The 13,961-nt window shown below is 55.1% G+C and overlaps 1 protein-coding gene across 4 annotated transcripts in view; it reads left to right on the forward strand.

Annotated features, from left to right (window-relative positions):
• The first annotated feature begins 65 nt into the window (after positions 1-65).
• The window catches only part of MELTF (melanotransferrin), a 27,248-nt gene continuing 13,352 nt past the window's right edge, over positions 66-13,961 (forward strand). The window contains exons 1-7 of one of the 4 annotated variants that reach the window (XM_031038610.2): positions 66-365; positions 2,231-2,385; positions 3,528-3,630; positions 5,885-6,067; positions 8,347-8,503; positions 9,364-9,431; positions 13,214-13,401. In XM_031038610.2, the coding sequence (XP_030894470.2) occupies positions 317-365; positions 2,231-2,385; positions 3,528-3,630; positions 5,885-6,067; positions 8,347-8,503; positions 9,364-9,431; positions 13,214-13,401 (903 nt within the window). In that variant the 5' untranslated portion in view covers positions 66-316. The remainder of the gene's footprint in view (positions 366-2,230; positions 2,386-3,527; positions 3,631-5,884; positions 6,068-8,346; positions 8,504-9,363; positions 9,432-13,213; positions 13,402-13,961) is intronic. The other 3 variants (XM_031038607.2, XM_031038608.2, XM_031038609.2) reach the window with 3 other exon arrangements.

Here is a 13,961-nt window from a genome sequence, read left to right on the forward strand (position 1 = left end):
AGACAACAGGTACCTGACATTCAGGGACAGATAAGTGGGTGTGCCCAGAGGCTAGGAGCACCTGGGACCCTGAGAGCCGGCGGCGGCCGAGGTTCCAGCAGGGGGCGCCAGAGAGAGGGCCAAGGCCAGCGTGGTCAGTCCAGGTGTCCAGCCTGGGCTGGGCGGCGGGGCCCCAGGGGCGTGGACGCCACCGAGGCACGCCCCGGGCGCACTTAAGGAGCTGCAGGCCAGTGCCGGGGAGGAAGGACGGGGGAGGCCTCGGCTGCTGCTGACCCAGGCGGACCCAGCCCGGCCCCCGCTAGCTCTAGACCGCGCCATGAGGGGCCCGAGCGTGGCTCTGTGGCTCTTCCTCGCTCTGCGCACAGGTGAGGCCCGGCCGCCCGGCCTTGGGAGCAGGAGCTGGGGCGGGGGCCCTGCAGTTGTCTCAGCCCCCGAGCAGGATCCGGGGCGGGGGCCCTGCAGTTGTCTCAGCCCCCGAGCAGGATCCCAGGCCGCTGGGAAGTGTGTCCTGAATCCGTATCTCCCCGGAAAGGGGGGAGGCCTGGAAAGGCGGAAAGCGCCGCTCGGTGCGACGGGGGCGGGGGGGACGACAATGACCCCAGCTGACTGGGACGTCCGGAGGGCTTCTTGGAGGAAACAGCATTGAACTGGGCCTTGGAAAAGCCGGCCTTCTGACCGGCCAAGGAGAGGAGCAGTCGGAGGCGTGGAGGGGAGAGCCTTAGGGGGGCAGGAGGAGAGCTGGGAGGGTGAACGCTCTTGATAGGCGCGGAAGCTCCAGGAGGGTTTGGGGGCCACAGCGCCTCTGCTTCTCCCGAGCTCCCGCGGGAGAAGATTCTAAGGGACTGGGAGGGGCGCGAGATGCGACCGGGAGCCGGCCCCAGGGCGCCCTGCAAAGGAGGAGGAAGGGGCGCTGCCCTGTCTCCCCGTGTCTGCACCGCCGCTCCCAAGGGAGCCCGGGCCCAGCACACTGAGGGGTGAGGCGGGGCCTGGGGGAGCTGCGGGCAGGGTCCCGCGGACAAGGGTGGCCTCGTCGCTCTGACCTCACTAATACACTGGACCCGCCACCCCGGCCCCAACTCTGCACCTGCCAGGCCTACCAAGGTGCAGGCCTGGGGCTCTGGAGAGCAGGCAGTCTGGGGCGGCAGTTTCACATTCCAGGGTGCTGCCTGGAGTTGGGTGGCAAAAGGAAGGCTGTGGAGGAACCTGCAGTCTTGACCCTTGGTGTGGGGATGGGAAGGACAGGCTGCCACAAGAGGATGACCTGGTCGCTGGGGGCCAGGAACTGGACCCAAAGCTGGGCCGCAGGAGTGGGGGATGGAGGAACTTCGGGTCTGCAAAGGCATCAACCACAAGGAAGTCTGGCACCACTTCTGCTGGGCCCCCAGGCTGGGAGCTCTCCAGGACTCTGACCTGGTCAGGTGCGGGGACCCAGTAGGGTCCCCACCAGGAGAAGGGGCCTAAGCAAAAGGCGACCAAGGCCCCGTGCATCCTGGCTCTCTACCTAGGTTTACTTCAGCACAGAAGGTGGATTTTCTCATCTGTGCTCTCAGATGACAAAGCAAGCTCAGAGAGGTCAAATAAGTTGCCTGAAGTCACCAGCTCCTTCTCCAGGAGCAGAAACTTGAACTCAACCTGCTGATTCCTCAGCTTCCCCTTGGCAGGGGTGGGTGACCCTGAGGGTGGGTTTGCAGTGAGCATAATCACAGATGCTCCAAGGGGGTGCAAGACTCCTCAAGGGCAGCCACGACTTCCCAGTTCATGAGGAGGGTGCAGGGACCCTGAGTGAGAGAACCTATCATCCTCTGGCTGGAGGACACAGAGGCCCCAAGACGGACAGGGACTGGCCTAGTCCCAGAACCAGACAGGACTCCCCAGCCAGTGCTCTTTCCACCCGGCAGGCTGCTCTCCAGGCCAGTGAACAAGGTTGGGGCTAGCTGAGCGCTACCCTAGGAGACCCCCCCTGCCCCCGGCCTTGGCCTCTGTAAAGGGCCAGGCTCTGAGCTGCCCCATCTGCCCCAAGTGCGGGGATATGCACGGCCCCACACACAGCTTTGCCAGTGAGCCCAGCCCCTTTCCGGTCTGTGACCCGTCTCTCTGCCTCAGTCCCTCCCAGTGGGTGGGACCGACTATGCATGTTGTTGGGGTCACACAACCCTCGGGGGGGGGGGATCGGGGCGGGGGGCAGGGGCTGGGAGGCTAGGGGCCCTGGGCCTCACTGTCCCGCCCCCAGCGCTCAGCAGGATGGAGGTGCGGTGGTGCACCACCTCAGACCCGGAGCAGCAGAAATGCCACGACATGAGCAGAGCCTTCCAGGAAGCCGGTATCCAGCCGCCCATCCTGTGTGTCCAGGGCACCTCCACTGACCACTGCGTCCGGCTCATCGAGGTGAGTCCCCCCCGCGCCCGCCCCGCCACGGCCGCCTGCCAGACAGGAGGGCTCTGACTCAGGAGGGGCTGCACAACAGCGTCATTCACGGAGGAGGGCCTGACTTGCCCCGCCGGGGCCAGGCCGAGGCTCTCCTGAGTTTCCCAGGCAACAGGGGCCAGCTTGCTTCCTGCCAGGGCGCAGGCCAGGGAGGCCGCAGGGGGGGCCCCGGCTCAATGGGGAAAGGCTTCGAAGAGGCAGAGGTTTCCTTCCCCAAGGTCCCTGCTAGAGTAGGGACACGCCCCACCCCGCCCAGGGGAGCCCGGGCAGCTGAGCCCTCGGTGGCGGTTTTCCGGAATGGGGCTTGTGCAGTTTCTCAGGAAGGAGGAAAAGGGGCCGGCCGTCCTGGGTGGGGGACTGCGGGCGGCAGAGCTGCTCAACTCGCCCTGATGCTCCTCAGAGCTGGGACTTCAGTGGCAAGACAGTGTGTGGACGGAAGCACCAGGGGACCTGGGTTTGCACTTCAACTTGGCCCTTGATTTCTCCCCAGACCTAAGCCAAGTCCCACATGGGCTGCGGGCTTAGGTCAGCCTCCATGGCGAGGAAAGCAATTATATTGAACTAGAATTTTATCATGCACCTCAGGACACTGTGTTCGAAAATACAATTGGCACCACAGGCCATTTGTGTTTGAAAATAAAAAGGGAAAAAATGAAGAGGGCCTTTATGGGACTCAGTCTGCCTCCTAGAAAACCTGAGAAACAGGTTAACAGTGGAGTCAGGGCACTGAGAAATTGGGAAATGAGGGAGATTCCCTTTTTACTACGTACCATTTTGTACGGTCTAATTTTTTTTTTTTTTTTTTTTTTTTTTACTATGGAAAGCCATTAGAAGCCCTAGAAAATCATTTTTAAATAACATAATTAGAAAACAAGGCAAGCCCTTGGCCTAGGAGAGCGGTCACCTAGGACCTGGTAAAGGGTAAGCGCTCTAGGCCCTGGTGGTACAAGACCAAGCCAGGGCAGGGTTCCCGGGCCAGACAAAGAGGACCAGTATGGACCTCCGTGGCTTTTCAAGGGGCCCTAGGCAGGCTAATGGATGCCCCTGAGCTCCTGGCTGAATGGGCCGAGGTGGGCGGGCTGCGCTGACCCACATGTTCCCAGCAGGCCCGGGAGGCTGATGCCATCACCCTGGATGGAGGAGCCATTTATGAGGCAGGGAAGGAGCACGGCCTGAAGCCCGTGGTGGGCGAAGTATATGATCAAGGTCAGAGGGCTGAGCGGGTTGGAGGGGCGGGAGGACAAGAGGATGACACTCTGCGGTGTGTCCTCGCTGGGCCTGGCCCAACCCTATAGCCCTCAAGCTGGTCAGGAGCCCTGTCCCCAGAACAGTCCTGGGGTCCAGGCCAGACAAACCTACAGAGACCCCCGCGCCTAAGTCTCTCTTGACACCCCCTTCAGAGCAGGGGTGCCAGAGACACAGAGGGCTGACCGGAGTCTGTTCTTGTGGGGAGCCCATCGCCCCTGTAACTTACCCACAAGCTCTTACTGAGGGACTGCCCCATGTCTGCCATAGAGTTGGGTGTAAGTTCAGTGGCCCTCTGTCAGAAGCAGCATGGAGGAGGAATAGGGCCGGGCCAGAGGGGTTGACTAGAACCTGCAGAGCCCAGCAAAGCCAGAACACATCCCAGTTCTACCCCTTCCGGTGATCCTCTGTGACCCTGAACAACCTTCCTTCCCTGACTGTAAAATGGGGATAGTGAGCCCCGTCCTGTCACACAGATTAGATGAGTCAGCAGATGCACACCTGACACGTGGTGTGTGCTTAGAAATGTGAGTTCCTTTGCCCCAGTCCCTGCACCTCACACCAGACATGCCTCTAACCCAGCCGGCCCTTTGGAGCTCTCCCACCACCTCTACTCGTCCAGAGGGCTAGCCCCCGTCACAGCCCAGCTCAGCTGTCACCCCCAAGAGCTCCCCTGACCCCTCCCACCCCTGAAAGGGCTTCTCTTCCCTGCTTTCCCGGAGCTCTGAGTCACGCTATTAAGATCCTGTCCTCTTCTGTCTTGCTGTCCGTCCTCACCACAGTGAGTCCCTTGAGGGGGGCCTGGTCCTCATCCCTGTAAAGCCCCAGGTACCTGGTACCCAGCACAGGGCCTCACTTGGCTTCTTGGTGAACTGATGACCGTCCGATGACACAGGACAGAGCCTAACCCTGCAACCCAGCCGGCCTTCCCACGCAAAGGCCAGAAACTGCCCTACCTCACTGGCCCTCTGGAATTCAGCACACTGACTGAGCACCTGCCGCAGGCCAGTCTTGAGCACAGAGTCGTAAGCAAAAGAGCCAGTTCCTGCCCTCGGAGAGCAGGAGTCAGATGAACCAATAAACCAATAAACACAAAGAAATGTAGCCACCAATGTGGTAGGTGCCGTGGAGGAAGGAAAGGCCGCAGGAAGAAAAGAAGGAATGTGGGGGGACCTAGAAATAGAGCAGACTGGAAGGCTTCTCCGAGGCGATGTTTAAGCTGAACCCCGACAAGCGTCCCAGGTGGGACAGAATTTGGTATGTTTAAGGAACCAGAAAGAAAGGGCACGGTGGGTAAATCAGAGGGTGGGACCAGGCCAGGCTGCTTAGGTTGGCAGGGGCTAGCTCAGCTGTGCAAGAAATGACACTGGCTTTGTTTTCTAGAACTCAGCTTCATTCTGACCATGGGCATCCCACCACTACAGGGCAGTTGGCGGGGGCGGGGGGGGGGTGAATGTGGGGGCGGGTAGGGGGATGTGATGCCCTCTCGTCATCAGTCCCCATAGATAAGTCATCCCTGTCTTGTCTTAATGGCCCCCATGGGCCACATTTGGCCCAGGGGAATCTTTTGCAAGGCTGCCCACCCACTTATATCCCATTCACGTTTTTGAGTGATTTGGGGCCCTGCTAGTTTCATATATTCTCTCTCTCCCCCTCTCCTCCTCTCCCTCTCCTCCCTCCCTCCCTCCTTCCTACCTTCTCAGCACCTAATCTGGGTGAAGATCCTGCCTGCTGCACCCGCTCCTCCCACCACTCTTCTCCCCGTAACCACGATACCATCCCCTCAGTCCCTCTCCGTTCCCCCAGAGGGCCGGGATTTTGGAGAACACAAGACTTGCAGGCTATTTCTGCTTTCAGTGTAGCTACAGAGCCCCCCTGACATGCACAAATGTAGACTCAGCTAAGTGTCAGCTGACGTGGGAGGGAGAAGGGAGAAAGGAGCCTCTCGGGCTGATAGCTACTATGTGAGGCTGGACGAGGCCGGAGTCTCCTGCTAAGACGTGTGGATTGTACCCACTTGCTCTCTCGGCAACTAGGAAGCCCATGCGCACAGGCACGCGTACATCCGTACACAAGTGTACGTGCGTGCGCATGCCCAGGTGCCTGTGTGCACACACACACACCCCCATCTCCCACAGCCTTCCCAGGCAGGGTTCTGGCCTCTCTCATGGCTTCTCCCCTGCCGCCCTCACTCCTCTCCTGTCCCTCCTCCTAGAGGTCGGTACCTCCTATTATGCTGTCGCCGTGGTCAAGAGGGGCTCCCCCGTGACCATCAACTCCCTGAAAGGTGTGAAGTCCTGTCACACGGGCATCAACAGGACGGTGGGCTGGAACGTGCCGGTGGGCTACCTGGTGGAGAGCGGCCGTCTGTCCGTGATGGGCTGCGACGTGCTCAAGGGTAAGGGCTTCGGGCCCGGCAGGGGCTTCTCTGGCAGGCGCGCTGGGTCTCCTTTCTCGCCACTGCCCTGACTTCCCCCGACGGGTAACCTCCCTCGGGCTCACCTTGAGCCTCCTATAATTAAGGAACAGCACCGTCGCGTCTCCTCCAGGGCCTCCCTGGCCCCTGGATGGTGGTATCACCCCTTCCTCGTTAGTGCTGGCCGGCCTGGTGCTGCTACCATTTAAGTTCTGGTGGAGTGGCCCCTCCGGGGCACTTGACACATGACCCTTGCTCGTTCCTGCCGGTCCCCCAGGACACAGCCAAGCACAAGGCCCACCCACGGTTGGGAGGCAGTGATGCCCAGGGAGCAGCTCTCACCTGCTGTAGACCTGTGCAGGTCCCTATTTCCAGAAACGTGTCCTCAGCTGGACAGATGAGAAACTGTTTTTTCAGGACCCCGAACAAGCTGCCGGCTTGCACCCAGAAAGCTCACAAGTGGGTAGAGACCTACGGCTCCCAGGTTGATTGATTTATAGTGAAAAGAGGGCTGTGCTGCAAATAGAATGTTCTCCCGTGGAAGGGAGTTGAGAGTGATCCAAGAGGGGTTGTTGAGAATAAAACACGCCGGGAGAGTGAGGTGAAGCCCTGTGCACCTGGCTGGAGCCCCCAGCCCTCATTCTGGTGGCCAGGGCACAAGTCCTGCTTCTCATGCTTTGGGCTTCTCTTCCCTGGCCACCCCGCTCTGACAGTCTGTCCATAGTGGGCTCCGTACCATGATGTGGCCCCTGACCTACGACAGCCACATTCGTAAACCGCCCTCTGGGGATCACACACACAGCCCCAACAGTTTGTCAGTGAGTGTGCCGCCTCCCGGGTTGTCCCCCAGGTGACCGGTACTTCTGGGGCTGGGGGCCGGTGGGAGAGCCCGCGGGAGAGCATAATGGTGGTCTTTGAAAGCCCGGTGTTCACTGTCAGAGGGCTGTACATTTCAGCCCCGGCTCAGCATGTCTGCGTTCAAGTACGCGGCTCTGCCTCGTTGAACTTCAGTTCCCCATCTGCAAAATAGGACAATGAAGAGTACACGGCTGTGGTGTTGGAAGGGCTGAGAGAGTTCACAGGACATCTCCACACGGTGCCTAGCACAGCGTGTATCCTCAGTGTGCAGGGCTGTCGTTATGAGCTCAACTTCCATACCTCTTGGGGGCACCTTGCTGTTGCGTATGGACACGTGCACGCACATACATACAAACCTCTATGTGCACACACAGGGTGCACGAGCCCATACAGCGCACACATGCACGCATACACACCCACACCCTGCCCCCTACAACCGCAGCTACCACGTAAACCAGCACGACCCACGGGAGCTTGGAAGCCAGGTCGTCTCCGATGGCCAGATACAAGTGGTCTAACCGTTAGTCGGCACATTTATTAAATTTCTACTCCCCTGGGAGGATGCAAAAAGAAGACCAGGAAAGGCAGCCCACTCTGGAAGAGCTTGGTCTAGCTGGCTGATGCGCCAGCATCCTGCTCACCCTACGTGGCACTAAGGTGACCTTAGCACAGGATAAATATTTGCCAACAGGGTGGACGCTGGGCCACGGTGCTCGCAGGGGCCCCAGAACCATGCAGATCCCGACCACTGTACCAATAAGGCCTTCCTCCCCGTTCCCCTGCCCTCCCTTTGCTTTGAAAAGTGTCGTCTATGAAATTATGGCATTACGTAATAATTTCTTTCCTTCCCCACTTTCATTGATTACATATAACTGATTCGAAGTGAAACCCACAATGAGAACAGAATGTATTTGATGGTTGTCCTATGTGGTTGTTTGGGGATAAATGTTTTCGTCCCTTGAGCCATTTTAAAATAACAACGTCACGGGCGCCTGGGTGGCTCAGTTGGTTAAGCGACTGCCTTCGGCTCAGGTCATGATCCTGGAGCCCCGGGATCGAGTCCCGCATCGGGCTCCCTGCTCGGCAGGGAGTCTGCTTCTCCCTCTGACCCTCCTCCCTCTCATGCTCTCTGTCTCTCATTCTCTCTCTCTCAAATAAATAAATAAATCTTTAAAAAAATAAAATACAATAACGTCACTCCCAACGCCCAAGGCTGCTTTTGTGGCCCCAGTTTGGGAATCACTGACCCGGGCCAGTGCCCCCGTTTTGCTCAGACTGGAGCTTGGAGGGTCCCGCGCGTCCATGGGGGGGCCCGGCCCCACTGCAGCCTGAGATGGGGGAGCCCTGCCTGGGGGGACTGGTGTGTGGCTGACTGACCGCCCTCTCCCTCCTCCTTCCTGCAGCTGTCAGCGACTATTTTGGGGGCAGCTGCGTCCCCGGGGCAGGAGAGACCGGCTACTCCGAGTCCCTCTGTCGCCTGTGCAGGGGCGATGCTGCTGGGGAGGGCGTGTGTGACAAGAGCCCCCTGGAGAGATACTACGACTACAGCGGGGCCTTCCGGTGAGGGGGGGGCGGGGGCGCGGGGAGCGGAGTCGGGGACCTTGAGGCCACAGTGCGGGTGGAGAACTGTAGGGCCCTGAGCGGGCCTAGGGGAGTGGCATGTTGGCTGCATCTCATCAAAGTGCCCTTTATATAGTTCAGGTACCAGGTTAGTTTAAAAACGTCCAACTGGAATATGCCAGACTTGGGTTTGCTCACAAAGTCAACATGTTTAGTGTATTTAGAGGGATGAGGGCTTAGAGAGGAGAAAATGGCAAAAACAGCCGGGTGGGACCCGGGTAAATACAGTTTGGCACAGAGAGGAAACAGTCCTCAGTCCTCCAAACCAGACACTTTGGCCCACCCCACTCTCATGGTGTTCCCCCAGTCCAGGCCTTGCTTCTCTGCTGCCTGTGGGGACCCAAGCAGCCTTTGCCCAGTAGGCCCTGGTCCGCCGCCCTCATGGGGCGGTGACCTATAAAGGATCCATGGAAGTCCTGGTCCCTTCCACTCAGGGGTGTTTGGTGTGGCATGAGCAAGTCTTGTCTGATCCCCTGCTTCGGGGCAGACGCATCTTCAAAACACCCCGAGCATTGCCCTGTGAGCACCTGCTCCCTTAGGCCCCCAGCTCGGCTGTAGAGGACCTGGACTGCCCATAAAGGGTCTCTCGCCGTGAGAGCTTTCTCATCCCCACTGGACAGGTGAGAGAGAGGGCTGCACAGCTTGGCAAAGCCGCACAGGAAACAAACCAGGGAGCTGGACCCTGGGACGGCCCGACCGTGAAATCTGGGCCCACCAGGACGGAGCCCTACAACCCAGAACAGCCCTCCAGAGGGCAGAGGAGCTCGGCCCCGCCCAGGCTCACTGGTTTCTCCCCGCAGGTGCCTGGCAGAAGGGGCAGGGGCCGTAGCCTTTGTGAAGCACAGCACGGTGCTGGAGAACACGGACGGTGAGTGGGGGCGGCCGGCCCCAGGAGCAGGGCCGCGGGCCCTATAACTGTGCCTGAAAGGGTGGGTCTTCTGACAGGGGTTCAAACTGTTCCGTGGGGCGAGGGGGGCTGGGGGACACAGCTGCCCGACTCTGGTTTGTGTCTGGCATTGGCTTCCACTTCAAGATTGGGTTCTGATTGTGCAGAACATTTGCAAGTCTCTGCATGAACGCTCACCTACCCCTCCTTCTCCTGTTATCTGGAGAAGCCATTCCGGATCCCTGAAGGAGGTCTTAGGAAATTGGGTTAGTGTTGTGTGTAGATCCATTATATCATTGTCATTTAACTTTTTTTTTATTTTGCAACAACCGAGCTTCAGAAAAGTTGCAAGAATAATTCAAAGAACTCCCTTTTTTTTTTTTTCAAAGATTTATGTATTTATTTTGGAGAGAGAGTTGCGGGGAGAGGCAGAGAGAATCTCAAGCAGACTCCCTGCTGAGCCTGGAGCTCCACTCAAGGCTCCATCTCTCGACCCTGAGATCATGACCTGAACAGAAATCAAGAGTCAGATGCTTGACCGACTGAGCCACCCAGGCGCCCCACCCCCATTTATTTTTTTAACCCAGATTCCAATTTTTAGCATTTGCCACATTGGATTTATTATTCTTTCTATACTTGTATGTATTCTTTCTTTGAGCGTACATTTGCCTGCATCACACCCTTTAATATTTTAGTGTGTATCTCCTAAAAATAAGGAAATGTGGACCTAGCCACAGTACAGTTATCAAATTCAGGAATTGTAACATTGACACAATACTATAATCTACAGCACATATTCCAGATTCACTAATTGTCCCAATTCTATCCTTTGTAGCAATTTTTTCCAGGCTCAGGACCTAATCTGTGATCATACTCGGTATTTAGTTGTTAGGTCTCTTTAGTTTCCTCTCACTTCTGAGCAGTTTCTCAATCTTTCCTTGTTTTTGTGGCATCAGGCCAGTTATTTCATAGAACATCCCCCAATTTGGACTTGCCTAAGGATCGTTTATTTCTTTAAACTGAGGTATAATTTACGTGCAGCAAATGCACTCTTTCTGAACTACAGTTCTGTGAGTTTTGCCAAAAACACGGTTGTATAACCACCACCATCACAATCAAGATAGTGATTGTGACTGACCTTTCACCCCCCAAGTTCCCTGATGCCCCCTTTGGGCATTCACCAATCACTTTCGTCTCTATAGTTTTGCCTGTTCAATAATGATCATTGTCTTTTTTTTATCATAATCTTTTTTTTATCATAAACTTTACCTTTAAAAGCAGAAGGTCCATCATGTGGTCTGACATTCGAGAAAGGCAAACAATATGAACCAGATTTGAAAAAGAGAAAAAAATGATTTGAAAAAGGAGGAAGCACATAGGGTTATCTCTGGAGCAAGATGATCTTACAAAAATGGGCAGCCAGGACTTGGGCCTCAAGATCAAGCAGAGGAAAATATTAAAGGTGGAGAAAGAATAGGGATGTATTGGGTTAAAATGGGCTGTTTTATTTATTTATTTTAAGAGAGGGAGAGGAGGGGGGTAGGCAGAGGGAGAGGGAGAGAAAGAATCTCAAGCAGACACCCACTGAGCGCAGAGCCCAACACAGGGCTCAATCCCATGCCCCCGAGATCATGACCTGAGCTGAAATCAAGAGTCGGATGCTTAACCAACTGAGCCACCTGGCTGCCCCTAAAACTGGCTCTTTTAAAATATTGATGGTAGGGATGCCTGGGTGGCTTAGTTGGTTAAGCCTCCGACTCTTGATTTCAGCTCAGGTCATGATCCCAGAGACCCGGGATTGAGTCCCGCATTGGGCTCCTTCCTCAGCGGGGAGCCTGCGTCTCCCTCTTCTCCTCCCCCTGCTTGTGCTCTCTCTCTCTTTCTCTCCCTCTCTGACAAATAAATAAAAATCTTTTTTAAAAATTAATTAATTAATTAATTAGAATAAAATGTTGATGGTAATCTAAGGAAGTCTAAGGACGTAATTTTTTAAAGACGATCTTCATGCAAAAGTTTGGTAAGAGCAATAATGGGAATTGACATAAGTGTCTAAAGTAGTGAGGAGGCTCCAATTGAAATACCTAACTGGTGCATTTGTGTCACGGGGTAGGCCAGATGATCCCCCAGAGCTCTACACAAGGGCTTTGCAGCAGCTGAAAAGTAGAGAGCTGGGGAGGGAGGTGAGAATATGGCACAGGGTGATTATTGAGAGTGCTATAAACGACCACGCAGTCATTAAACGTGACCTTCGTGGAGGTTTCCAAACTATGACTCTCAGTTTTTGGGTTTTGTTTTGAAATAGCTTTGGAGTGAAGAGTTTTCAGGACCCCACAAATTATTTTTACCCCTCCTATTTCCTAGCAGAGTCTTATCCTCCTCATTTGAAAAATTTAAAAGTCATAAAAATATTGTTATATAAGACCATCTGTTGAGTTACAATTTTAAAATTTGTCTTCTTAATATTCCTATCTGGTGTCGATATTCACTCAAATAAATCTGGCTTTCTATTATAAATGAGTTTTATGGAAAATTTCCAAAAGGGTGGGGGAAAATACTTTAAAATGACAAGTGAAAAAAAAAAAGTATGATGTGAGTGGCTCCTGGCTGGCTCAGTCAGTGGAGCGTGCGACTCTTGATCTTGGGGTCATGAGTTCAAGCCCCACATTGTGTGTAGAGATTACTTAAATAAAGAATTTTTTTAAAAAAAAGTAGTGGGGCACTTGGGTAGCTCAGTCAGTTGAGCGTCCGACTCGTGATTTTGGCTCAGATATGATCTCATGGGTCGTGAGATAGAGCCCTGTATCGGGCTCCATGCTCAGCGGGGAGTCTGCTTGGGATTCTTTCTCTCTCCCTTTGCCCTTCCCCCTTCTCTCTCTCTCTCTCTCTCTCAAGTAAATAAATAAATCTTTAAAAAAAGTAGTAGGATGGGGCACCTGGGTGGCTCAGTCGTTGGACATCTGCCTTCGGCTCAGGTCATGATCCCAGGGTCCTGGGATGGAGCCCTGCATTGGGCTCCCTGCTCTGCGGGAAGCCTGCTTCTCCCTCTCCCTCTCCCACTCCCCCTGCTTGTGTTTCCTCTCTCGCTGTATCTCTTGCTGAAAAATAAATAAAATCTTAAAAAAAAAAAAGTAGTAAGATACAAGATTGCCTATCAGGTATGTCCTTAATCATGTTAGAAATGATTAGAAAATAGAAAAAACGACTTGGAGGAAATATCCCAAAACATGAATAGAGTAATATTGGATTAATGCGTGGGCAAAGCTTTGGAAAGCTACCCTTTCCTCTCGGGCTACTGTTCTTGGTCCATTCTGTCCGGCTGTGTTCCCACTGTGGCCCCTGTCCACTGCTCAGAGCCAAATCGAGTGCCCAAGGGCAGCAGGGACCCCCTGGTACATTTCTCTCTCCCTGAGCTCCCCTGATTCTCTTAGTCTTCTTAACGTTAATGAACAGTCCTGTTTATATGTGCTGTATTATCGTCAGATACCTCCAAGCCATGTGCTTTATAGAAACTGGTGAGAGGTCGGAAATGCAAGTCAATAATGACAGTCTCTTGAGACACCTGGTCTTGTGGAATGCAGTCCCCAAGCTCCTTGTCATTCCCAGCTCTGGGTCTTCACCTCCTGGAAGAGTTTCTTTTCACCATGAGTCTGTGGCCCTCTCCACCCTAGCCTCTGCCCAGCTCCCTTTCCTGGGCCTTCCTGAGGCCCTTCCCAAACCCCTCCCAGGACAGAAGTTGGCTCACCACAGGCTTCCCATCTTCCCAGGGAAAACTCTTCCCTCCTGGGGCCAGGCGCTGCTGTCCCAGGACTTTGAGTTGTTATGCCGGGATGGCAGCCGGGCCGATGTCACCGAATGGAGGCGATGCCACCTGGCCCGCGTGCCTGCTCACGCCGTGGTGGTCCGGGCCGACACTGACGGGGGCCTCATGTTCCGGCTGCTCAACGAAGGCCAGGTGAGTTCAGGGCAGCCCCCCCACCCCACCCCTGTACAGCTTCCCAGATGGTACCGAACCTTCCTGTCTCTCGCCAGGGTGGGAGCACGGGCTAGAGCCATCATGGGGCTGGGCCAGCCAGGCCAAGAGGGGCAGGACTCAGAGACCCTCCCCTGGGCCAGACCACAGCTGGGGAGATCTCTGTGGTGTCCAACCTCGGTGTGAAGGAGGGACCAGCTGTGTGAGCTGGCAGCCAGAGAGGGGAGAGCCCGGCCTCGGGAAGCGAGGAGGGCCAGCCAGAGAGGCAGACCAGGGACGCAGGCACCGCTCAGAGAAAGCTGCTCATGTCTGTGGCTCTTAAAAGTAAAACCAGAGTATATGAGCAAATGTCATTAAAATACAAACTGTTTATAACCTTTGACCCAATAACCCCACATTTGGGATTTTTCCTATAACAGAAAAAAGATTATTGTACAAGAGTGTGGAAACATTGTTTATAGGGGAAAAAGTATTGACAATAATCTGAATGTTCCTCAATTGCTACATAAATAAATTATAGAAAATCAATAAAATAGAATATT

Source organism: Leptonychotes weddellii, chromosome 1 (genome assembly GCF_054177405.1).
Source record: "Leptonychotes weddellii isolate Sample4059 chromosome 1, ASM5417740v2, whole genome shotgun sequence".
NCBI classification, from domain to species: Eukaryota; Metazoa; Chordata; class Mammalia; order Carnivora; family Phocidae; genus Leptonychotes; species Leptonychotes weddellii.